The 26,893-nt window shown below is 40.3% G+C and overlaps 2 protein-coding genes across 4 annotated transcripts; both read right to left on the minus strand.

Annotated features, from left to right (window-relative positions):
- Positions 1-3,817: 3,817 nt before the first annotated feature.
- On the minus strand, positions 3,818-26,688 carry PRXL2A (peroxiredoxin like 2A). Of its 3 annotated transcripts, none has more exons than XM_062629170.1 (6): positions 26,668-26,688; positions 9,792-9,971; positions 9,323-9,414; positions 5,610-5,750; positions 4,439-4,603; positions 3,818-4,300 (listed from the first exon to the last, which is right to left on the minus strand). In XM_062629170.1, exons 2-6 carry the CDS (start codon positions 9,967-9,969, stop codon positions 4,202-4,204), a joined length of 675 nt encoding a protein of 224 aa, XP_062485154.1. In that variant the 5' UTR covers positions 9,970-9,971; positions 26,668-26,688; the 3' UTR covers positions 3,818-4,201. The 3 variants fall into 3 exon arrangements, with proteins under 3 accessions (XP_062485154.1, XP_062485153.1, XP_062485152.1); XM_062629169.1 differs by lacking the exon at positions 26,668-26,688 and adding an exon at positions 15,873-15,939; XM_062629168.1 differs by lacking the exon at positions 26,668-26,688 and adding an exon at positions 12,728-12,885.
- Positions 23,646-26,882, minus strand: EXOSC3 (exosome component 3). Its single transcript, XM_062629167.1, has 4 exons — positions 26,589-26,882; positions 26,317-26,466; positions 25,280-25,431; positions 23,646-23,875 (listed from the first exon to the last, which is right to left on the minus strand). The coding sequence occupies exons 1-4, from the start codon at positions 26,847-26,849 to the stop codon at positions 23,674-23,676; spliced, it is 765 nt and encodes a 254-aa protein (XP_062485151.1). The 5' UTR covers positions 26,850-26,882; the 3' UTR covers positions 23,646-23,673.
- Positions 26,883-26,893: the final 11 nt, after the last annotated feature.

The raw sequence follows: 26,893 nt of genomic DNA on the forward strand, positions 1-26,893 counted from the left end.
GAAATTTCTTTGGCCAGTTCTTCACTGCCATCAGCATCTTCAACATGCTGCTGCACCCTGTAATAGTTACTCTGCTAATGTAAATGTGTGTGTGCCTTGCTGTAGTAGCGACTTGTTACTGGATGAAGCAGGTGAAACTCTGCATTGACAATAAGGTGCAAGGACTGAGGCTAAAAAAAATGCCTGCTACCACAATCAAGGGCAAGACTGGGTTGGCCTCTGTGTTTGCCACCAAGAAGAACCTTTAGCTCCGCTGTTGGCTGCAACCCAGCAGGCGTGGAGCGGTGGGGACACATGCCATGCCAGACCTTGATGTGAAGGATGGCCTCCCCTGTTACCAGAGAGCCATACAGCAGGAAAAAAGGGGCAGGCCCAGCAGCCTGTAGTCGGCATATATTGGAGATATGATCTAGGGCAAATCCCCTGCTCAAGTAGAGTCATCCAAACCATATATAAAACAAAAAGGGGGAGATGCGGAGACAAGTGTTCTCACAGGAGAATGGATAATTGGTACATAAACTCTGAAAATCCTGAAAGATACAGCAAGGCCATGAGAGGCCCAAGGAAGCCTAAACAAGCAAGATAAGAAGAAGTTGGATTTCACCATGTTAATGAGAACTGTGGACTGTTGGCAAGCTTTCGAGGTCAAGTTCCCACACCTGTGCTTAACCAATTATATGCTAGTTGCAAAGGGTCTTCCAGACATGCATCCAATCATAACATGCCAAATCACTGTAAGTGCATGTAAGAAATAGTATTTAAGGGGTTAAGGCTTTGTAATAAAGGGCTTTTTGTCTGATCATATTGATCCCTGACTGAGTCCATATATTTTCTGCGGCAAAAGGGAAAAAAAAAAACCAACCCAAACCAAAACATTTAGATGCACACAAGGAACTGAGACAGCAGAGGTAGCTGTTGGTACAACAAAATCAACAATTAAATAAATTGGTTTTTAATAACATTCTACATTTAAAGAAGAAAACATTTTTTAAACCCAGATAGTCAGACCTCACAGTCTCCACCATCAGAAATTCACTTAGAATTCATTTGCTCCTCCCTTACTATTTTGCTGTCATTTTTATTTCTTTGAGACCACCTATTTCCAATTCCTATTAACTGCTCCTAGGCACTATGTATTTTCTATCCTCTCCATTTGTATTTTGTCAAGAGGGAGTTCAGAAACGATGAGTCAACTCCAAAAAATCCCAAGGTTGGCTTAAAAAAGCCCCAAACCCAAACATTTATTAGTAATTCTTCAGAACGTTTTCAAATACCATTTGGAACTTTTGTGACTCCAAATTTTGACTTGATCTCTGATTAACCGAAAGACAGGGTTAGAAAACTTCAAAATGTGGGTAAGCTTATGTAACTTTCAAATCAAGAAGTACACTGTCCCACTACCTGTTTAGGGGAACTATTGCTATTAGCAGTAAGAAAACACACTCTCCCAAATCTGTCTAATGTGGTTACAGTATATGTGCCTTTGCTGAAAGTGACAGAGCAGAGAACTTTCAGTCTCCATGAGTATTTTAATAAATGTGCTCAAAAGGACTTCACAGTTCTTTCTAAAAATGTTTCTACACTAGAACATTTCATCTTCTTGTAGCATTAGTACGTTTAACAGCCATTATACTTCAGTTAAAAATTCTAAATGCTGGACATGATGGCTTCCTGCTTCTGCTTCCAAGATCATAAAACACAATTCCCTTTGGGTCAGCTAACAGCAACACTGCAACCCTGTGTGGCACCCTTGTCATTGTCTAGGCCTTTCGGCAGTCTGACTGACAGAACTAGTGGCCAGTTCTGTTAGAGTGGTTGGAATACAATTACATATATGCAAGATTGTAAACAGATGCTCTCCAGATTTAGCAGGTTCCAAAAGCACTTCAGTTTATCTTACATTTCTTGGAATTAGTCTGGCTTTCATTCTATTCTCCAAGGACTGTTTATGTCTTTCACATTTCATGTTTATGTGAAAGGCATAAACAGCCCCTGGAACAAGCCCTGAAATCCAGGTCTAAGATCAGTAACTTCTTTGCCTGTCTCTGTGTAAGATCTGTTGTCTGCAAATGGCAAAGCTTTCCAGTTCCCACTGGAAAGAAAACTCAAAACTCCACAGGAACCATGATCCAGAAATCTCCTATTGTAAGCAAGATTTGTGTAATTAATTGCATCTTGCAACTAAGAAACAGTAGCTCACACCCATTTCTTTCAGCATGTTTCCTATCACACTCCACAGTAACAATACGCCTACTGCAGACAAGTGGACGCTTACACAATGCTTTGAACTTTGCAGGTTTGTAGAGTTTTAGGTGCCTTGGGTCAGGCAAGCACTCATGATATGGGTACTTCCTTTCAGTGCTAAAACCCAGGACAAAAAAAAGCCCTCAAGCACAACTTTTGGCAGCTGCCTGGCTGCTCTGGATGCCATTCAGAGGAGCCCACCTCCAGTTCGCCATTTTATGTCTTCAAGCACCCAACAGCTTCTTGACACCATTTTACGGGCATACTTACAAAAGCAGCTCAGAACGTGGACAGAGACAATACATGGTTCTCTGCACCTGTCCATGACTCCTAGGAGAGCCTTTATAGAGAAAGTCTGAATCGTGTACTCAATTTGTAGACTTTGCTGCTCTACTCTCCAAACTCCTGATCCTTCATCCATCCCCCAGGACAGTTAAATGCAAATTTCACCTGATAGCACATGAGTCCAATTTCCATTCAGTTTTCAAATGAAATATCTTGATGCATGTAAGTCACTCAAAATTCATACCGCTAGTGTTGTTTTAGGCAACTGTGAAGAACAGACTTTGAAGAGCAGATCAATATTTTTAGTTAAAATTAGTTCTGCCTGGACATAAATAATAATAATAATAAAAAAAAAGCCAGGATTTCCTCCATAATGATGCAATTTTAAACCCTCCATAACTGATTACTCCATAACACAGACCAAGGCCAGGCCTCACTGCTTGTGAAGTTCTAGAGTTTCTAGCATTTAGGTTTCATACAGTCAGCATCACGTATGACCATTTTTTTGCACACAGCTCAACAATACAGACGGACAGGCACACAGAGCAGAAATAGGCATATTACCAAAGTTTCAGAAGTGCAAAGTATCCCTGACCTCAGCACAAATGATACATGAAGGTTTCATTAAGACCAGAAGAAATCAGAATGACAGGTCAGACTCACCTGCTGCCAGGACAAAAGAATACTTCTGCTAGCTTAGTATGTCCCAGCCCATGTATTTTCATAAGTTACCTAGCCTCTTACATACACCAGCTAATGAAGGATACACAACACTTGATAATCCTCTAGGTGAAATGTTAAAATTTTGTTTAGACTTTGAAACATTAGCACATTTGGAAAATTCATGCTGCTGTGTTCACACTTCAGCCTAGATGCATATATTTGGCTATGCATGGTGCTGGCTGTCATGAATGTAGTGCAACACTACATCTATTTCTAGAAGTAACAGCCCAGTCATTCTACTACAGAATTCCAGACTGGATACACCTAATCTGCTCTCTGCTACTATTCTTTTTTTTTTTTTAAGAGTTTTAAAACACAAAAAGGAACTTGCACTCATGCCACAATTATCTTCTGAAGTGAACATCAGATGTCTTCAATCTTCTTTGCAGGGAATAACACAAAGAGCTGGAAGATCTAGAGCCAGCAGTTAACAAGAAACCTACTGGGTAGACATAGCTGCATTTCTTGAATGCAGAATCTTAGAATAATCTAGTCTGATATGATTTAGTCTTCTACAAACACCAATGTGTTTACAAGTTAACGAAAACAGCAAAAAGCAAAGGCATTTCATTTATATAAAGTTTTATTATCCTGCAACCTCAGCTGGTACCCACCCCATTACTTCAGCCTTAGCAAAGATGTGCTCCCCTAGGTAGGCAGGTTTTCAACTGACTGTCTGGAAACATCTACACTAGGACGGATTTTAGAACCAGCCTTTCATTAATGCAGCCAGGCACAAAAAAGCAGTTGAAATCCTGACCACCTGAAAGGCTGCAAAGCAACAAAAGAAGATCCAGGAGGATTTTCATGATTTTCTATATTTGAATAGAGAATCTGTCCTCTGCATTGATCACTGAATAGTTAAAAAGCATTTAACTGCAACATTCAAGAAACAGATGCATTCTACATTTCGAGCTGTGGTCAGAAACATGTGCAGCTATTTTTCCATTTATGAAGCTTGCGGTTTTATCTTCTCAGCAGCTTCAAGGACAGACGGAAGGTTGACTTTGTCTCCAAACTCTTTTTCACGATGCTCCAGTAAAACACCCTAGTCAAAGACACAAGAGAGAAATTCTTACACTAGTATCCCTACAGCAGATCAACTGGCCAGCAACTGAACAATTCCGAAGAAGAAACTTTTAGTCTCAGAGGAGACATAAAAGCCCATGAAGATGGCCCGCAGTACCTGTCTTCCAGCACCAATCACATATACTCCTCCCAGGGTGAATCCTTCTCCTTCCAGGTTACCACTATATCCACTTTTCCAAGCACGGAAGAAATTTTGCCAGACTCCATAGCGGAAGAAACCCGATATCATCATTTTTCGTCTGCGTGGTCCATAGAAGCCTTTCTGCAGGGAAACAGAAAATATCTCAGCAAACAAAGTGAGAAGAACTTTTCCTCCCAGATGAAATTCAGGAAACTAGCCAGCCCTCTATCCAAGAAAGGTCACAACACACAACAGCTAACCAGGCATAGCTGAAAAGAAAATGCACCTGAACTAACCTCCTTAACACACTACCTCACCCCTTGCCTCCACACAGACAACTAGTGGCACTGCCACTATTCATGTGGATTTTAAGCTGATCCACAGGTATTTCAGCCCTATGTATATCTACATTCCTATTGCTGACACCAAGGGTGCTTTGTGATAAACATCTTTTTTCTTATTTTTGAAGTATGACAATAAAAAACCTAGTAGAGATACAAGTCCTGAAACTTTTATCACCTTCTGTTTTGTCTGGGGTTTCAGTTTTATGAATCTGGTTGACTGTTTTTTTTTTAAATCAGCCTGATTTTTCACACAGGCAGAATGTGGAGGGAAGATTAACGTATCTGCTATTGATTGGAGTATTACGTATTCTTTTTCCTTCAGAAGCCAAATGATTTCTAAATGCATCTTCTCGGTTAAGGAATAAGCAGGGCCGTAGTTTTTAAGGACATGAAAGTAGGCATAAAGCATGTGCCACTGTACTGGGACAGGCCATATCACTGCAACTTGGTCTGTATATCAGGAATTAATTATGTTTATAATGTTCAGGCCTTGATTCATACACCACAAATGTCACACTATCAGTGGAAGAAAGGAATAAATAATATGCCACCTTTTTTACCTGTTAAAGGGGAGGGGAGGAATAATACTGCAAAAGCATGTTGTCAGTGCATAGCTACAGGTCAGTTTGTAAGCTGAGCAGGATATGTATCTAGAAAAGCAAAGCTAATTAACGTCTTAAACTACAATGCTACTCAATATTTTCTCATTCAGACCACGTTCCATCTCTATTATTTATACAAGCTCTTCAAAGAGGACATTCACAAGTTTGTTTTTAAACAAAAGAACACCAACTTAACTATACCTTTTCATCCAGAAAGATTTCTCCTTTGAAATAAGGTTGAAAATCCTCCACTTCAGTCCCTATCTTCTCTTTCACAACAGCATAGAGAGGGACGCCCAATTTTGACAGTTGAGGTTTCAGAGAGGAGAGCTCAGAAGCCTCCTAAGAAAGGAAAAAAAAACGCAAACATTTCAGACAGTAAATGGCAATTGAAAGCTTCACCTTGAATTTCAAGGACATCAGAAACATACATAAAATCTAGCTTGAGGCACAAAACAGAAACAGACCTATAAATCAGACTTTTAAGCTAGCTTTACTCACAGGCAGGTCTTCACTAGATTTAGTAAAATTTTCTTCAGTAAGCATGGAGGAAGATTTTTTTGAGCATTTACTGGATAAAATACTAAAATCCTGGAGAAAACGTATTTTTAACGTAAAGCTGTAGGTATTCCTTGCCTGTGCTAGGACTTCAACTATCAAGTGTTTACAGAACATTAAAAAGATACTGCCTACACATCACTTAACCTTCCCAGGCCAGAATTTCCAATCCTTGTTTCCAAATAGCCATCATTATCAGGCCCTTTTGCAAGCTATTTTGAGGGCTCTATGCAGAAGCAGGCTATGCAAGTGCAGATTAAGTAATGGAGTGAAGATGCACTCTCCTTTCTAGATCCCCCCAGTGAAAATAATCAGAGAATTTCTTTATCCACCTTCAGTATCCCAGAAGCAATAATGCTTCTTCTGGTGTGTGGGAGTGCAAGGTGTCAACGCTCATCTGCTCGACTTTTTGTTCTGCTGAAGGAATCCCAGATCCCACAGTTTGTACGAAGACCTCTGAGGTTTCCAACAGATGAGACTGCACATTATAAATTTGTTTCACTTCATCTAGTAGGCGTCCCTGCCTGTGGCAGGGGGGTGGAACTAGCTGATCTTTGAGGTGTCTTTCAACCCAAACCATTCTATGATCTCCAGTGGAGAAAGGTCATTTTTACTGGACAAAACTCCCACAAAGCACTCCACACTTTTAAAAAATTTACACAGTTTACATGAACACACTCAGCCACCTAACCAAAATGTCTTAACTCAAAGGCTTGCAGGACATCTAGAATTTACCAAGTAGCAGACAGATAGGAGAAAAGACATTGGAGAAAGACATCAGCAGCTGAAAGGGTAAAGGCAGCTTTGCAGTTAGTTCACTACTCTGTCTTTTCAGACAAAATGGAAAATGATTCATCAGCATCACAAGCAAACAGAGTAGTGAGTGGTGAGAATTAAAGGATCATTGCTTACACTCATCAGATCTTTTCCCTTGTTTCTCTTCTTAGAGATCTGGTAATAATTTTCTGATTTCCCTCAACAAAATGCCTTATGATCTTCCTAAAAGGGGCATTAGTAACAACAGAACAATTTTGTCTGGGATTTTTTATATAATTCAAAAATCTTGTAGCCAACAAAACAAAAAAGATTTATATTGTGACGTAACACTTCTGAGAACTGACATTCCAGGCTAGTGCAGGGGTGCCCTGAAATGACTGTCTCTGGAGAGACAGCAATACCATCAAACCTTGATTAGCGTTTTGGAGAAGAGAAAGTCAAAAAGTCTGTTTTTGTGGGCAAATTATATCACGTAACAGCTGTACACCCTTACCACAGGGCTATGACCATTTCATCTGGTCTGTGAAACTGTTCTCTTGCTTTTGCAAAAAGTGGACAGCACAACCTAGCAAAATAGTTCCTCTCTCCGCTAAGGCAGGGGCAACAAAAAAGAACAATTCCGATTTCAGCTGATCCCTCTAATAGTTTAACTAAGGCTCTTCTACTACTTTAGACTGGTTGAGCTGATACCTACAATATTTAGCAAGCCCACAGCACTTTCACAATGACTGGAGCACTGGAGCGAGCACTGGATCACTGCATGGCTGGATCCTGACTATGAGATGCAGATGTGCAGTTCTGTTAAATATAGTCTTATGTTAAATGACAAAAAAAAAAAAATCAGATGATTTAGGATGCAGACGATAAAGACAAAAGACTGTATTTCTTAAGTCTACAGGCCTCAATTCTCAATGATCCAAAAGGATTTGTGACATCATCTGCAGTGGATAAAGGATGCATGTCCTCACCACTGAGATTAGGCTGGTGATCTGTGAGGTAGAACGGCCACTTTTCGATGCTGCCCCTGTGTCCAGGGAAGTGTATATTTGTTCTTGGTGCTGTCAACAAGGACAAAATTCAGTATTCTTTCGAAGGTGTAAGACAGTGGGAATCAACTGTACCTTGGTTCTTGCAAAAAAAAAGCCCCCAAGCCAGCCTACTGCCTGCAGGTTAACAGATATGGCAAGGCACTATATTGAACCATTCCATCAGCTCAGAGTCGGTGACAGTGGAGAAAGAAGCAGCTTTCACACTGTGGAGAAACGTTAATGGACCAAAACAAATGGCAGACTGAACTGGCAAACTTTTTCTTAGGAGAGAGGTGAGAGTCAACTCACACAAATGCTCTGAACACACCACAATCAAAAATAACTTCATTTTAGGCAATTTAAAAGCTTTTTTGAACACTTTCACTGTTAAAATACAATTATTTGCCCTAATTAGCTGATCAGTAGTATGACTGCCTCTCTTAAAAATTTGAAGTTTTGAACCAAAAATAAGAACTAGAAAGATTAAATTTCTCATCTCCCATTTTTTACTGAAACAAGCAAACAAACCAAAGTAACAACAACCCCCAGTTCCCTGAATCAGTACTTTATTTCTACTTAGGAAGGTAGTATTAAAAAAAAAAACAACAAAACCTTAATGAATTCCTGTCTGACTGTATGTGAAATGCACAGTCAGGCACATAGTGCATTCTCCCCCTGCCCGCACTACACCTGTTTTGAGAGCAAAGGACTTTAGTATTTAACCTTCCACCAACTGAACACATACTTAAGCAGTTCTCACTGATAGGAGCAGATCCCTTAATTAAGAGGTTGCAATATTAATTACTCCATGTTATAGTGAGTAATAATGTAATAGCTATTTTTTACCCCATAGCTATGAGAAAAATAATGGCCAAGGTGCAAGTTACGGCTCTTCCCAGGCACATGGTACATTCAAATCATATTTTAAGTGTCTCCTCCCACCTCCACCCAAGGTGCCCAATGCCAACTTAAGGATCAAATTTTGTTTCCAAACCCTCCTTGTTACGAACAGTAACTCCTTGCATTCAGACTCTTCACCATCCTGCCTCACATTCAGCATCCAGAACAGTGAGGGGCTCCTCTTTATGCACATCTTTTTGCTGATGAGGTTTATATGATGGCTTTTTGCCAGTCTAGTCCTGGGCTGCTTTTGACCAGAGACTCATAGAGGCTCATGGAGGTTTATTTTGGACATAGGGAATACAACTAGCTCATAAGACTCATTACTAGCTGGATTTTGTGTAATCTCCCTTTATATTTGTCATGGGATAGGTCCCTGACAGATGTAAAAATGATGCAGCCACTGCCTTCAGAAGGAAAATTCTCAGGATCTATACAAATCAGCTACATAAATCTATACAAATCAGGCTATACAAATCAGCTGCAAAGAAAACTAAGTATGCTCTTAGCTGGTGACCAGTTTGGGCTAGGAAACAAGCCCTTTTATGTAGTTCAGATATATCTGTCCTATTCACCCTCTCCCTTTATTTAAAGGTATCTATGCAAGTAGAGCTCAACTCTTCCTAATTAATTCCTAAGCCCAGCAATTACCTCTCTGCACAAAAAACATCCAGGTCTTCGCACAGCCATGATCACTGCACCATTTTTCCTCCATAGTTCACCTGCTTTGAATGTCCTTTGTTCTGTGTATACAGGAGAAACAGCATCAACAATAGTATCAGCCATTCTTGCATATAATTACTAATGCTTTAAGGACAAACAAAAAGCACTGCAGGGAATTCCACATTCAAACAGTTCTATCAGAAAAAAAAAAAAATCTGTATGCATAGCAGGGTATTATTGTTTTATTGATTTTTAGAAGCATGTCATGTTTCATCCAGAAGTAATAGTTTTGGTTGCTTTTCCTTCTCCAGAATTATCAGCTAACAAAGACACCAACTATGTGTCATAACAAGAAAAGACTAAGAAAACCTCTTCCATTAAAGGTTCTCTTCCTTACAAAGGTTCTTATAAAAACCAAATTATAAAAGAATGTGGGCTGAAACATCCAGAATCTTACCTGATCCCAAAGATTTTAGCTCTATCCCCTCTAAAAACTCCAACGTAGCTTTTTCTGGTTTGGACAAAAATAAATCGGTGTTAGCAATGACGATCCCTGTCACAGCTGCACCAAGAGCTCCAAGACCAATAGACCACATGCCCATGGTGAAGATTCCCAAGTCAGGCAGGAAGGACATTTCTGGAAAAAGAAAGAAGAAAACAGCTCTAACATTGGGCATCAATGATGCCAGACAAGGAGGAACTGGATTAAAACAACAACTAACAGCTCACACTGATATTTTTGGTTTGACTGGAGATGATCTGTGTATTATTGTACTGAACTGAATTTTAGAAGAGCAAGATTACATTCCAGTTCTGTGCCTGACCCACATCAAAACTATTAACAAGATATTCTTCCCTTTTCCTGCTACCAGAATTACAGAAATATTAATGATTAAAGTGCTCAAATGCAACGAGGAGAAAGATGATTGAAGTGTATGTGCGTCATAAACCATAGAATCATAGTTTGGGCTGGAAGGAACCTTCAAAGGTCATCTAGGCCAACACCCCTTGCAATGAGACCACAGACCATCTAAAAAAATGTTAGCTAGTAACTTAAATTATTACACTAAGACAGTGGTATCTTTCAAAAAAGAAGTATTTGTAGATTAAATGTTCATACACACCCAATCTATATTAAACAGTGAACTTTAAAACTACGCCACAGAAGACTTAAGAAAAAAGAAAAACAAAATCTATATCTGGTTCACTGTAACTGGTAACCTTTTCTGTTCCCTACAATTTCAGACTAGAACCAAAGCAGGCATCAAGCCAATATAACAGTTCATCAGTCTTGCCTGCAGACAGAAATATGTAGTCTTGCAACCATTTTATTAGATACTGCGCTCCAACATTACAAACATGTCCAGGACAGCATCTTCTATATACTGACCAATTCCCACTCTTGCTAAAGCAGAAATGACATCAGGAACAAACAACTTTGGTTAGAAGTGGTAACATTGCAATGGAAACCATTAAATATGCATGATCAAGTCTGACAGTACAAACACTGCTGCTTGTTACCAGTGACTCATTTGGTAGCAATTTTATTTAAACACCATCCATTCACAAATCCCCCCCCAGCCCAATCCTGACCCTTGCATGTTTCACAAGCCTGGTAGGGGCTGACAGCCTCCTTCCAGTGAGGCTGTATCAGTTATGAGGATTCAGGAAAGCACACTTAGCCCTGCCTCATGGACAAAATTCAAGATCCAGCTCTGAGCCGCAACTGGTACAAGAGTCATTGGAGTTTTGGCAGTATAAGGAGTCACTTCACACTTATTGCAACAGTTATGTGTTACAAAGGGCTGTAGATTTGCAGTCACACAACTTTAGTATTACATAATACAGAGAATCACATTTTTTCCAGAGTCATCTGCAAAACCCTATTCCCTGATAGACTTTTGGTAAATATTGCCCGCTGTATATACTTTTGTGTAGAAAAGGATTTTTCCCTCTCATAAATATAAGAAAATACATTGGAAATTGGAACCATGACTGGCAATAAAACCAGAGACACATAATCTTTACCCCCACAGCTAGCTGTTGCCAGAATTCAGAAAATAAGGAGTAGCTCCTCGCTTTTGTGTCCAGAATTTTCTGGGAGAAAATCCCTGTCCATCATTAAAACTGGCCCCAGAATACTACTGATAAACAAATACAACCAACTGACTTCCTGCAGAAATAGCTAGAAAACATTTGGAAAAAAGATCACTTTGTTCTTTTACTAGCATGCTTGGTTCCAACGAAGACAGTATCACAGTATCTAGAAACGTGAGTAATCCATGGTCCTGAGCAGGAAACAAGGCCAGTTTACACAAACATAAAGCAGATAAAGGAACAGATTTTACCCCACTCCACCACTTATTTCTAATCAAGGAAAAGCTTCCTTGACCATATCTGCTTTCTCTACGTACTTTCTTCAAACATAAAGTCCTACTGTAATAACAATTTTTTTTTTATCTGCCCCTGACTAATATCAGAGACCATCCTGACCCCAGACTTTGGAAAGACCAAAACATAACTCAGAATGTACTGCTGTAATGCAGCAATATCTTTAAGAAAAGACTGTGGCATACCCAAAAGGCTATATAGCCCTTTTGCCTCCCAGAGTCTGATTATCCAACTATTCTTTGGATCTGAATCTTACCAGGTCAAGAGCTGGTTTTCTCTTAATTCTTTGTTACAGGAAGAAAAGGGGGTGGGGGTGGTGTAAAAACAAGTATTAATCTCTTGTGCATGTTGCCAAATGTGTAGCAATTGATTAATAAGTATTTCTCACATACCTTTTTTTTTTGTTAATGTTATTAGCACCGCTAAAAGCCAACTTCCCCTTAGTTGTAGTTGATAGATCATTAAGCTTAGTTAACATACCTCTTTAGCTTAGCTAAATGCTTTGGGCTCTACTCAGTGACAAAAAAAAAAAACCCTATTCAAATAAGTGAATATTTTGCTATTTAAATACATAGGGAGAATATTTGAAGCAGCTCTACATGATACTGAAATTCCTTCCCTGCTAAGCAAACACAATAGCAAGCCATTTTGAACAATACATATGGGAAGCTGCAGCCAGGACTATTAAAACATTTGCTAACAAGACATGGTTAGCAGTGATGAGCCCTAACACATCTACATCACTGAACGCCAAGTGAAGAGATTAAATGGAAAACAACTGCACATTTGCAGCTAGCAGCCTCATTTCTGCTTAGCTACTGTTTATTAAGGAAATGTGAAGCTTAAATTAACTTTACAGCCCTCCACCCCACCTTAAAAAAACAAACGCTACTGTCTTGTGATCAAACTCCATGAGTTTTTAAACATCAAAAGACAATCCACAACAAAGAAGATACAACAGAGCATCCCGTAAGCCTTTATCATTCAGCTGCATGCACTCACCAGAAGCCATGCAGTTTGCACCAGCATCAGCCACGACCAGCTTCCCCTGTGACTGCGAGCGCCGGCAGGAGAGAAGACAAACTGTGATATCACGTGTGGCAGGCAAGTGGGCAGGACTAGGCAGGAGTCCAGCTCTGGAGCCTTTGTCTTGTAGCCAGGACCTGGGTCTCCACTGAGCTAAATGTGCCACAGTCACCCTGTGGCAGTCCACAGCAAGATTGTTTTAACGGTATCTTAGTCATTCATCTTTTTCCTTAAAACTGAACACATGGTTACCCTCTTTATGGGTGGGTGGGTACAGGGAACAAGAGTTATAGAAAACTTCTCTGAAGCTGGGAATGCATCACTGAACATTAAGATCTGCTTGTTAAAACTGCACTTTTCTGTGGAACTGTGCATTTTTGCAAGTAATATTTTCCCTGTGGTTCAGCCTGTTCTACTTGTACCCTCCACCTTGTACACTGCATGCCAAAACAATACAACCAACCTTGAAAGCAGTGAAAAAGCTATCACAATGCACAATATGAGAAAAAAGGTTCAATATAGAGGCTGCACGGTGAATTAACTCAGCATTTCTATGATCAGTTACCTGTTTTAGTGCCAACATCCCTTCACTAAAGAGCATCATTCTCTCTGAACTATCAGACCTGCAAGCTCTCAACTCTGCTAAAACCTCCAGAAGGGAGTGAGCTTTCAGAGAGCAGAGGCCAAAGAAAAAGGGAAAACATGTTTTTGTGTGACCACAAGAGATCTGAGATCTCCAAGATAACAGTGAGTTACTTTCTGGTCTATCAGGACTCAGATAACCAGAATTTAAACAAGCTTAGTCTTAATCCTGTTATAAGTGCCAGTTGATGGTCTTCACTGTGTGTCAAGAAGACCAGTTAAAACATGGTTTTCTACATGTCTCATTTCCTTCCCACCCACAACCAGAGAAAAAATTGTCATTAAGAGGATAGCTATCCTTAAACATTTATTTTAGCAGTGTAAACACGACCCATTGCAGCTGTGTCAAAAGAAAAAAAAAAAAAGGAAAGTCTGGGTTTTCCAGTTGTCAATAAAACTCAGGGTAGCATAGAGATTTACTTACATACTTTTCCTTAAAAGACAGCTGAGCAGACATGGAAACAGTGGGGACTCTCATAAACTGGACTGCATTAGCACGTATACCCTAATACAAAATAACTTTGACCATTGCTTATTTGTCCCTTCTCTCTCACTCCCATCCTCCCCAAGTTGTTGCATACCAAGCCTAAAAATCTTTGAGAGCTTTGTCACAACTTGCATATGCCAAACAAGTTGAGCTGATTATTTTTTATGAGACATTTCCCCCCAAAATGAGTCATGTGATTACAAATATCTTTGTAATCTCGCTCCTATAAAGAACATTTACAATAACCTGGTAACATGCTCATCAAGATTTCATGAGCTTTTAAATACCAGTAAGGATTACAAAACACACCATCCTGACCAATCTCTAAAATTAGCCCTGCTTTAGTTGGGGATTTGACTGAAGAAACTTCAGAGGTCCCTTCTGAGCTAAATTGTGTTCTTCACGTGCCAAGATTGATGCATAAAGAAGCCTCCTAAAATTTCTGATGGCATGGATATAAGTCATTTTCAGAACATGCGGGATTTTTTATTTTCACCATTGTAAAGATCCCGTAACAAACCATCCCTTGTGTCAAGAATAACAGTTATCTTTTTAGGTTTCTTCCCACTCTGTGCATTGTTTCATTACTGAATTCAGTACAAGGCTGTGCTTGGCTTTAGCTGAGGAGAAAGTTGCTGTGTCAAGCAGGCAAACCTTACTCCTTCCTTTGAAAGCAAGTTACTTGTTAGCCCAAATAATCTCCCCCGTTCTGAGGCTGTTTTAAAGATGCCCAACATCTCAACAACCCTTTTCTTTTGAGAAAGGTAGAACAAAGAGCTCTGGCACAATACCATGGAAATCTTCCAACTCTCTAGATGTATTCAGAGGGAACAGGCAGCTAAATATCATGTACAGGAAAATTCAGATCTGGTGCAAAATGGAGAGACCATGGAGATGGGAAGAAGTAGCAAAAAACTAGTTAGGTGAAGCTAACACGTATTCTGTGCTCAGTTACCAGCTTTAGTAAGCAGCTTTCTTTCAGAAAGAAGCTAATACAGGCTAAACTTGCTGCTGGGGATCCAGAGCAGAAAAGCTGCACGCTGTGGCAGCCTGCAGAGATAGAGAAATAAGAATGCCAACAGACCCACTAAAAATACAAATCCATATTCATCAATAACACAGCGACTCACTATGCCGCAAGTTGTCTCTCCTGCTACAATCCAACCTCAACGCCTGTAGATTCAAGTTTAAATTAAGAATTATTTTCCATCTTTTCAGATTCTTAGTACTTGCATGAGGGCGTAACATGTATCTGGGTAGATAGACCCAGCTGAGAACAATTTCCTCACAACCTAGTTCACCCTGTTGTCTGCTGAGCCAGGTCTGATAGCAACATTGCCCCTGTGGTTTTAAAACAGAAGGCTGGGGGGACTTCAAGCAGCCTGAAGTTCCAGTGGACTTCTTAAGTCTGAGCAGTGCGGTCACACACAAGATTGCACCAAATGCACGAAGAATGACACGAGACGAAGTCTCTTCGTCTTTGACTGATCTTGTGCCTACTTCCACGCAGGTTAAGTTACATGAGGATGCAAGGGTCAACCAATATATTAAACCGCAAGGACAGGCATAAGGTGAATTTCAGACCGCACAACGCCGAGGGACGCGGCAGATGCAGAGCAACAGCCCACATGACAGCGGCGGCCGTTCAGCGGCGGGTGGGAAGCCCCTCACCCCATCCGGCGCAGCCCGCGGCAGCCCCAGACCCTCATTTCTCAAGAGTAACGAGTCGCCGCCGCCTCTTTCCCGGTGCGCACGGCGAAGAGGAGACCGGCGTGGATGGCGAGAGCAGCCACCCGCCAGACAACGACAGCGGGGAGGCCCGGTGGCACTGCGGATATAGCTCGGCCCGGCCCGGCCCGGCCCGGCGGCCAGTGCAACAGCGGCTCCCGCGCTCCTTCCCTCCGGACACCCCTGTGAGAGACCGCGCGCCCGCCCGCCTCCTCCTCCCTCCCCAGGCCCCGCACTCACAGTATGACACCCCTCCGCCGCTACCGGCACCGTGCCCGCCGCAGGGCACGTGCGGCACGCAGGCACCGCCCCCGGTGCCCTCCGCGCAGGCACCTCGCCCCACTGCGCAGAGCTGCGTGACCTTCGGCCAGCGTCTGCCAGCTGCGTGCCCTCCACTGCTGCCGCGCTGAGGGGCGTTATCCCGGTTTTACTGATGGGAATGAATCAATCCCTTCTGTTCCCTCCCAGGAGCCACTTTCCCCCTCATTGGGATTTTGGTTTAGCTTCTGGCTACTGGCTAAGCGAAGGAAGAAAGGAAATATTACAAGATACAGTGCTTAAATATATTGGGGGAGGGCGGAAGGGGGGGGAATGTGTGAAAAACCACACACCCCCCCCCCCCCCCCAAAAAAAAACAAACCAACAAAACACCACAAAAACACAAACACTAAAGACTTAAGTAAGGGAATGTAGAGAGCTTATCATTCAAGTAGTCTGATTAGTGGGGCACTTAAAATGCTTACATATGCATTACATTCAAGAATATACTTGCCCAGATAAGCCAGCCAAGAACAAACATGTCACAACATCGTTTTATGAACACACTCTTCAGTTGCTTGTGGTCATTGGGCACCACTCCAGCCAGAAGCTTAGAGGACTCATCTTCACTACCTTAGGACTATTTCCTGAGGTCACCTGTTAACCTGGCACTTAAAATACCCAACAAAAATGGTAGTGGCAATGACAGCACACTCTGCAGTAACACAACAGCAGCTCAGAATGTATGCAATCTCTGATGGTACTGGACAGTCTACATTCCAAACACCACAGAGCCACTGGCTTTCATCATGTCCCAGAATTACCTAGATCAAACCGCCCTTTCTTATCTCTCTTCACTGGGAGTCACCAGCCACTCTGGTTAGACCTGCTCAGTTTACCCCTTATTTAAAGTTTCTGTTTAGCAGAGCTTGTGTTTTTTTGACGAATCTTACCACAAAACAAGTTCTCTGCTAATCAGAAGCAACAAGAGCATCACGGTTCTGATACAGTACAGATCAAACTAGAGGCAACACGCCACGTGTGCTGTAACGCACCAGAATTCATCACCGTGCAGTCACCTTGGAGCACAAGACCACCCCGCTTCCCAGACACTGGCTGCTCCTTGACCATGCTGTCCTGCTCATGCAGGAGTGCATAGTGGCCCTGCACAGCTGCAAAGACAAACAGCAGTTCTGTGGGACAGAGCTGTATCACGATGCTTACCATTTGCCTAAATGCCAGGGCCTCAGGCAGTTGCAGGGAAAAGATTTTGGGTCTTTTTGCCCAGAATTCTGGTAGCTATGCTTTTATCTAACATGCTTTTAGAAACCAAATGGATTAGAAAAAGCACTTAAGTCCCAGCACTTAAAAAAGAACCTCAGGAAATTTCACGGCAGAAACAGCATTACCAGACTACTTGAAAAGGCTGGAAAATCTAGGACTGTATGGTTTGGGGCTGCTTCTTTTCCTTGGAAATACATGAAAGCCAACATTTTCTCTACTTTTTTAACCAGTGGGGGAAGGTTCTCTGTCAATATGAACCATAATACACTGAAGTGGCTTTCTCACTGGCTTTGAAATGCAATCTGCGTTACAATGTATGCATCTTTGCCACTGTGATACAGCAGTCTTCAGAAAAAACATTATGACAAAGAAAGATTGACAAATTTTGTCAGGCCTCATCAGGTAATTAAACCTCTAATTTATGCAGACTGTCAACATTCCTTTCTTCTGAATTTTATAACGGTTGTTGCTCCAGCTGTGAACATTTGGCTAAGGTAGAACTGCAGCTCCATTACTTTTGTTGCCATAGTAATAACACAAAACAAAAACCCCAAACTTTTTTCTTAATAATACTTATGCACGTTATACCTCCAACAATCTGGCAGCTGGCCTTTGCAATCCAAAGGTCACCAGTATTCCTGAGGGGGGAAAAAACCACCTATCACAAGGTGAAAAGATCTTTATTCTTTGCTCTGGCTAGGAGTTCATGACAAGAACAATAAACAGTTAATCACAGAAGTGACTCCAACTTCATTTGTCCCCGTTATCTGAGCCTGCACATCTGGATTCATCCAAGAGTATCTATCCTACTTCACATGGCAGTGAAATCACTTGAATGCACATATACTTCTAATAGATGCAGAATTCAAAATAAAACAAGTGTCATGAAAATACTGAAATCTAACCTTCTCTTCCTGTTGCCAGAAAGGCTTGCTTTCCACGAAAAGTGAGAGTGTTGCACAAGTGGAGTTGCAGCAGCAATTACTCTGTCCTTATTAGACGACTTTTGCCTTCACTGCTTTAGAAAGGTTGCAAGATTATGGCAGGAAAGCTGAATGGGAATTTGACTTCCTTGGGTATCTGTTTTTCCCCTCTCAATAAGATCATATTATGTGATCTATGTAATAGTTTAATTTTCCATACACCTATTCATATGGCATTCACACATTTCTCCTGTTAAAAAAAAAAAAAAGAACAAGTTCCTAACACATGAAAAAAACATGTCACAGAGCAACAGGCACCAATATTTAATCTTCTCAGGTTCTGCATATTGTTCTTAAAAAGCACACTGACCCCTTCTCTTCCTGCTTTCATAATTCAGTTTTATAACAGTCAAACTGAAGAGTATCAGTCTGAAACTGCTTGTCTACCAGTTAATTAAGCTTCTCTAGCATGCCCGTGCATAGGTCACCCAGCACGCACTGTATCTCTATGCTAAAACATGATCTAGCATTACAAAACTTTCAATTCATGTACAGAATGACAAAGCTGTGTGTTATTTCAGAAGTTAATTACTTGTATTTCTTGTTGGATCATGCTTCTATAGATCAGCTTTAGACCAAGGGTGTTGTTAGACAAATGGCTTATATTAAACAGTCTTTTGTATTAGGAAATGGGAGAACTCAAAAGTAATGAGGAAACAAACAGTGGTCAGCTAAGGCAGGATCTAGGCCCTGTGTCTGCAGAAGGATTTCTAGACTAATTTTTCAGCATTGAACCAGTAAGATTGGATTCAGATATACAAAAATAAAGCTTGAAATTTTAACCTATGTGCTTCAAAGGGTGCATCCACACAGATAAAGACTGTCGTAAGTTTCAGCAAGGCCATACAAAGGTCATTGCTTGTTTGGAGGCTCTACAGCAGTATGTACTCATGTGGTGGTGTTTTCAACCTCATCCTGATTCTCAGGAAATAAAAGCACCAGTCTGCCTACAGCCAGACAGAGGACCTGGACAGAGGACCTTGGATTTATTTTCAGTAAGATCAGGGTGTGGCAGTCCTGAAAGAAGCCAAAGAACCTCTACAGGTCTTTTGAAATTAGTTTCATCTGGACAACCTGTTCACAGTGGAACCCCAAGAAAAGACTGGTGCAACATCCTCCATCTAGGCAAGAACAGGAAGAAAGAATTAGTAAGTCTTTTTAAAGGGGATACAGAATCTTATACAAATCTCTTTTGGCAACAGCCTAATAAACACTGAATCACAGAAAAGCCTACCATTTGCAATGATAACCAAAGCCTCTGGAAAGAGCAGATGAGGTCATTAGTTCCTCTGTCTGTCCTTCAGTCTTTAATATCTTTATAGCTTAAGTGTAATTAAAGCAAACTTGAATCGCAGGGGCTTATAGTTTTCTTTTGTCCCATTTACTGCAGTGCTACCTATACTGTTACTCTAGTCCAGTGTTATAGTTTTTTTCATACCAGGTAGGACACTAAGGCCTAGTAAAGAGAATTATTTTTAATGCCTATTCAAGCCACTGGAATAGTGATCAAGCTTCAGGCTCTGTAGCCAAAAAGAGGCTCCTGAACATCCCTAAATACCCTTATTGATAGCACCAAAAAAGCCATAACTGCATACTTGCACAATCAGGGTGTCAAACAGTCATTCTGTAGCAGTTCTGGTTGACTGCCTGCAACTACTACATGGCTTCCATTAAAATCCAGACACCCATGTTTTTAGGCTATTTCTCTTTCAAGTTGTTGGGGCAAAACTGACATGATTCATTTATTTCTACAGACTCCAATTGTAGTTATGCATCTTACAGTCTATACAAGTCATTTAGTAAGGACAAGGCGCTGGTATTACAACTAAATAAAGTGTCTTGCATTGTCTGTAACAGCTAGTTTCTATACTCAGAAAACATCTCACCAAGTTGGTCGTATGTAGCTAGAAAAACTGGTGTAAATATTTCTTTTATGTAAGCATGTAAAACTTGAAGCTGACCAATTTGTAAAGTTTAAAATAACCTGTCGATTTACTGGTTGATTTAGCTGTTACTCGGAATTATTTGTTGAAGCACTAAGGAAGAAAACTAGGGCCTCTGTAAGAAATTTTACCTTCTCCAGAAGCAGATGAGCTGCCCTTAGTATTTAAAATCTGAGAGAAAAAAATCCATGAGCTCTCCTGTGAAAAGAACATCCAGGTCAGAAAAACAAAATGACCCTGTGATTCAGTGTTGGTGCCGATTTAGGTCATTTTTACAGAACTTGGCTAGAAATCAAATAGATAAACCAGCAAACATAAGTTCCAGCGTCTGATGGTAAGGTGTCAATGAGTAGCTGGGCACAGTGAACTGCTCATCTAGCAGAGCTACTGCCATACTGTAACCATAGCCTTAGAGTTAAGCTGTTTATCCTCTCATTACGTTCAACTATTTATCTGTGCAAGTTTCTTTTGCTTAAGCAAATAAAAGTTACACTTATGTGTTTAGTTGTTTATTATCACACAATTACAACACTGCCTATCTGTAATTTCTGTTATCATTTATTCTTGGTCTTTACGCAACGTAACAACCTAGGAAGGGTCACAGACTCTGTATTTATTTTTAGTATATGGTTTCCATTTAATTAACTTTAAGAGGTTGTGCTCACCACTGCAGATACACTGTCCATGCTGACAGCTATAACCTTTACTTTTTACCACATTAACTTGAGAAAAAGAGCAATACAACAAAGCACCTAATGCACAATAGCCAACTATCCACAATGAACAATTCTAAGTTGTTCTTTAATGACAGCTGACAAGGGCATGCATCATGTAGATAAATTTAACGGAAAAATTCTACTGAACAAGGTACATTTGAAGTCCATGGCATCACTTCTGCACGTTCCATTTCCTTCAATATATGTGTTTATGTGCCTTTAATGGGAATGTGAAGGACTTCCTGTGACACGTCCAGCAGAATACCCAATTAACTTATGATTAGCCTGTCTTCCTAGAACCAAGTTATAGCCTGTGCCACTCTTTGGCAATACAGGTTTAGTCTCCAAGCCAGAACTACAAGTTCACAAAGACACCATATGGATTTTGCCTAGATATTTTGTTCATTAGATGCAGCTTGTCAAAGCTAGTAACTGGTTTAAGGAATGTAGTTTTCCTTTTACCCCCAAAAAACCCCACCAAACCCAAAACAAAAATAACCCCAAACCAACACAAACAAAAAAAAGAAAAACCAAAGAACCCCAATATTACCTTCTTTTAGTAATGTGTATTTACTTTCAAGCATTTTCTCCACACATTTTGCTCACATCCACTTGTCATTTTCTCCACTGTATAAATTGTCAAACTTAAATGTAGCACATACTTACCATGACTGCGTAGGGGGTAAAACAAGTACTTTGTGGATACACCATTTTGCTAAATTAACAACAAACATAATTTTATTGCATTTTGTTTCCTGCTCTTGATTTAACTAAATTTGTATTTGGGTGATAAGCTGTTGACAGAGGGACAGATTAATGGCTAGTGTGAAATAAGGCACTTGTGATGTTGAAAACTTTCAAGGTCACTATCTGGTGTGCTGTGCTACCAAAACAGCATTTTTAAATCCGGGACTGTTCATGTATCTTGCAGGTTAGGCTTAAAATTCAGACTTTTGGAAGGGAAAGGAGGTTGCTTAGACAAGTAAAAGGGGGAGTGGTATGGCTAATTGCATTTCAAGCCACAACTCTTCAGGAAATGAACCATGTCATTCCCCATTCCTGTGGTTTTACTATTATGATCCAAGAACATTCACAGAACACCAAGTTAGCACCCTGAGATGATTTGGCAAGTGCTTTCCTGCTTATGCCAACTATTGTTCTAATAACGGACAACCTGCAGGGGCTCTGGTTAGCTAAATTTGAAAAAAAGATGATTGATGAAGAGCAGAGTTAGTGAAATCCTTATTAAATTACAGCTTTTTATGTGCAGTTAAAACACAGATTATAAGCCTAAAAGATTTATGGGATATAAATGAAAGTCACTTCAGCTGGGAGAAGACAGGTAAAAAAAAGATGACTAAAGATCTACCAAGCCAGATGAGCAATACTCTAAATACTAAATAGGGAAGCCAGTGAAACACAGAAAGAATTCTGAATTTCAGCCATTAAAGTCACATGGAAACCATTAAAGTTGTTTTTTTGTCAGGGGAAGCCCTAGGTAAGTGTATTAAAGATGACTCACAGGAGTGGCTCTCAACTGAAATAATTTCTAAATGAGAGATGCCAAAGAAAACTGTAGCATCAAATACCACAAGCTGAACTACAAAAAATGCAGAATAAATAGGAACAATACTGTTTCTTCTTGGAATTAATATGGTATTCAGGCTTATTCTAATTAGCCTTTTCCCTCTAATTTACTGCTATTGATATTAAACTATTCATCTTATTAAGAACTACAAAACATCATAGATCTGAAAAACCACTTAAACCGCTCCAATGCAACTCATTGGGTACACAGTCAAACTTTTCTCCTACATGAAGCAGGCATCAGTAGTTCCCCTTCAATTACTCCATGGTTCTTTCTCAAAAGAACAGTAGCAAACTACTCATGTACTAAAATGGACTGACAATTTATCTCCCTTAGGACAGCATTTCCTCTACATGCACGTGAGGAAGCTTTTATTTTAACGCTGATTTTGTTTAACATGAAGCAAAGCTATATGGACTCTTGATGCTGTATCTAAAACAAAATACACATAAAGTATCTAGAATTGAGAAATATATGGCTATTGCTGCAGTGGCCTTTACCTAATCTCTAGTTAAAAAGCTCTCATGAAAAAAAAAACAAAACAAACATGCAAGTGACTTCAAGTAGCAGCTGTTTAGCCTATTTTTTCCTTTCAGTGAGCCATCCAACTTCCTGAATTTTCATACTGATGTCCTATGAAGTTATAAAGTTAAGTCCTAATCACTATTTCCTCAATTCTACTAACCAGGTTATTTTTAGGGAAAGCACTAAGGTCACTGTGACCGTATGCTGAGTCTTATCTAATTGTTTCCCTTATCCACCCTATGCTTATTTTATGCTATGCCCTGTAATTATTTTCTGTTACTCTCTGCATTTCTAGTCCCACATTTTGTTGCATATTAAATAATCACTTCCTGCACTGCATAAACAGAGCACCTGACTGAAATGAACGACCTGCAAGATACTTTCTACTACCTCAAGCAAGCATGTATTGTTTGAAGTGTTAATACTAATAATGATAAAAAAACCAAATATATGCATGTTACAAACTGACCGTTTTTCTTACAAATCTGAGTAGTTATACATCTAAACTCACAGCTACTGGAAGCTTTAAAGACTGTCTCCCCATCTGTCAAGAAATTCATAAATGTAAGCAGGACTTCATAATCACAGAAGTGAGTAAAACCAAAGTTCCTAAACAAGGCACAAATAAGCTGAGTGGATAAAGAAGGAAACTGAAGAACAAAGTCTAGTATTTCATTTAAAAGAAAAAAAGGCTTTTAATATAAATCTGAATACAAAAATAACCAATACACCTAGTCATCTCAAACAAATCCTCAAGGCTTTCTTTTATTAATTCCCTGACAATTTGGCAAATGCTTGTTTTCTCTGTTCTGCAGTCATATACTCACAGGCTTCCAAAATATTTACTATAATTAAAGTCTGTTGAACTGTTCTGGCTTTTACCCATATTCTTCCATTCATTCCCAGGACCATCTCAAATGGGTACAATTGTGACAACTCCTGAATTATTTCAGATTTGGGAGCCAAGAGTCTGTAAAAAAAGGTTTAAAAAGTCATTATACAGACCACACTATCAGTAACTAAACTGCAGTACTGGTGTTATGTGAGCTATTAAGGCAACACACCAAAAGGTAAGATGAACAAGTTGCATATATGCATCCAGAATAGCAATACAGCATCAGATTTTTGATTCTGCTCTCATCTAAAATACACCTAAAAATACAGGTGTGATTTTTCTAATTAAGGTCAGAAGTAATATCTGATAATTTAAAGTGAATCCATACTTTTATAACAATTCTACAATATAATAGATCTAAAACTGTTTGACAAAGTGACATTTTTAAAGTGCTGGTATTTATAAATTTAACACCAGAATCAAAGATGTATCTTCAAAAGATAGCTTCCCTTCTCCTTCAGGAAACGATATTAACAGCAGTAAACATAGAATACTTTAGTTTTATTAGGTGAGAGAACACTGCAAAAAAGCATCAAGAATTATTGTAATACACCTAGGATCAAATCAAGATCTAACAGGCTTTCTCAAAGAAAGATTACCACTTGTACCATACTGTTATTCCTTTACTTGCACGCAGACAGAATTTGGAAGACACACAGAACGGATGAAAAAAATATTTGTGTAAGTTCACACTGACTTCTGATGGGACATGTAACCAGACAAATTATTACTTTAAAAGTCCACATATGAAGTAGCTGCTCTTCACCTCCACATTGATTTTCCAAAGGACAACAAAACATCCAAAAGCAACAATGCTTAACTATCACTTAACCATATAATCTGGCATTCTTTGCCAGTCACAAAAGTCTTGTATTTATGTCAACATACATAAATCCAAAGTTCATGATACATTAAAAAGCTTCTGAAACAGTTCCTGGATTAACATGTCAGTTTTAAATGAAAATCCCACTTTTTTTTTTTTTAAGTCTGTATCAGTATTTCAAAGCAATTTATTTTTCTTGGGAAGTCAGAATATAGTATGTATCGATGTGAAAAGAGCTTTTTTATCACCTATCAGCCAAACGTATACCCGCAACAATCCCCATTAACCAGAAAAAGGACAGTAGGCATTCACAGTTTTTAAAGTCCAAGGTAGTAGATACATACCTGAAACCCTACCTTGAATATCTTATTTTGACAGGTCACTGATTTTGTTTTCCATGCTACCTTGGCAACCAAATCGCTTTGTTTAAGCAGGTCACAGCACATCATATTGAAGAGCATATAAATCTCTTAAGTGGGAAAATAAATCCTCCTCCTAGGCCAATATCCATACCCTATTCAGTAAAACTGTTATAAACGCACTAAAACAATTACACACTGATTACCGAACTGCCCACACTGCTCAGAGAAAATAGTTGCACGAATCCTACCCACCGTAGTATATGTTAGTGACTACTTACTTTCCTTAGTACTTACTTTCTTATTAGACCTAAAGAAACTTTAAAGAGGAAGCCATCTTGTCCAATTATTCCCATTCCACTTGATCTTCCACTGCTGTCTATGCAGACCATCTCTGGTTCCATGTCTTTATTTGCTACAACGAACTGACCATAAATAAGATCTCCCACCTAAACAAAGCAGTATTAAAAAGCAAAAGTAGTAGAGAAGATCATACTGCATATTTGTAAGCAATACTCAGGTGCTAGAGACCCTCTCATAAGGCCACAAAACAGCTTTAAAATAGTGGTGACACAAAAACTAGTATAGTATTTTCATTTTCTCTACTTCCACTAAATGCAGCATCCTCTACAAAGAATTCTCTTTTATCATTACCGATATTAGAAAAATAGAAAGTACAGAACTTTATTTCATGGAGTATTCCTCTTTTTAAAGACCAAACATTATGTAATCTGCTCTTGTAGTCATTTATGAGCTTGACGAGGATGATAACAAAAAAAAAAAAACCAAAACAAACCAACCAAAAAAAAAACAAACCACCCCAAAACACAACAAACCACACTAACTTATTTTGGTTTCTTTTCTAGTCAAATTTTCATTCTGGTGATGGTATCTCAGTTGGATGCAGAAGCTATAGCATGCATGTGCCATAGAGCTGTTTAGAACAGTGTTGTGAGAAACATTTTCTACCAGTACTGGATGGTATAAAAGCTTATTTTAAACCCCTAACTCTGGAGTGCCCCCTCAGATGCATATTATTCATGAACTGTATCTGCTGCTGGCAATATTATGGTAAAGTTAAAATGTAAGGAGTGAAAAAGCCTGCCATCTGCCAGATACCAAACCACACTAAATTAAATAATCTCTAAAAAAAACTCAGAAAACCCACAGCCCAATCGTGCACACAGCAAAAATCACTGCAAATAAATCCGCACCCCTCCTTTTACGTGCGGCTTATAAAAAGCAGTTTTACAAAGGAAAAACACGAAACAGTAACAGAAGCACCAGTAAGGGACATCGCTAGAGCGTTACCGCCAACCAGCAAGAGCATTAACCTGCACGTTCGGCCTATTCCTCTTCGTGGCGCCTTCAAAGGCCAAGTAGGACAGAGACGCCTGCTCGCTCCCACCGACGTCCAGCTTAAACACGTCCCCCGCTTTGGCCGTCACTATTCCTATTGCGTGGTCGCCTTTGATCGGAACATACTGCAAACACGGTGTGCGGGACAAAAAAACGCGGACAAACGGGTCAGGAAAGCGCGGACAAGAAGACAGTCTCCTCCCTGCCCGCCTCCCTCCGCACACAGCGGGTCTCCCCTCGCCCCTACCCGCTTCTGCTGCGAGTCCACCCAGTAGGCGCCACCGGCCGCTTGCCGGTGCCGCAGCAGGCCGCATTTGGTCACCAACAGCCCGGCGTCGCACCGCCGCAGGCCCGGGCCGCAGAGTAGCCTGGTCGGCGGGGCCGGGCTAGCACCCAGCCGCAGTCGCTCCCCGTCCTCGTCGGGGTGCGTAGGGAGAACCAGTACGTCCCCGGGCAGCACCACCTGCCCTACACGCTCCTCGACCGGCACACCACCTCCCGCCGCCATCGCGGCTCACGCGCAGACCGCTCGCGCCGCGCAGGCGCGGAACA

Source organism: Pezoporus occidentalis, unplaced genomic scaffold (genome assembly GCF_034315485.1).
Source record: "Pezoporus occidentalis ecotype Australia unplaced genomic scaffold, CSIRO_AGI_Poc_V1 ctg33, whole genome shotgun sequence".
NCBI classification, from domain to species: domain Eukaryota; kingdom Metazoa; phylum Chordata; class Aves; order Psittaciformes; family Psittacidae; genus Pezoporus; species Pezoporus occidentalis.

Excerpts from the sequence above, each read along its gene's own strand:
- PRXL2A (XM_062629168.1), bottom strand. Across the intron at positions 9,415-9,791 it reads GCTAAAATCTTTGGGATCAG|AACAAAGGACATTCAAAGCA; the intron begins GTAAGATTCTGG and ends CTGTATACACAG. Across the intron at positions 4,301-4,438 it reads TGATTGGTGCTGGAAGACAG|GGTGTTTTACTGGAGCATCG; the intron begins GTACTGCGGGCC and ends GTCTTTGACTAG.
- EXOSC3 (XM_062629167.1), bottom strand. The coding sequence starts at position 26,849 with ATGGCGGCGGGAGGTGGTGTGCCGGTCGAGGAGCGTGTAGGGCAGGTG. Across the intron at positions 26,467-26,588 it reads TGGACTCGCAGCAGAAGCGG|TATGTTCCGATCAAAGGCGA; the intron begins GTAGGGGCGAGG and ends CCGTGTTTGCAG. Across the intron at positions 25,432-26,316 it reads GGAATAGGCCGAACGTGCAG|GTGGGAGATCTTATTTATGG; the intron begins GTTAATGCTCTT and ends TGCTTTGTTTAG.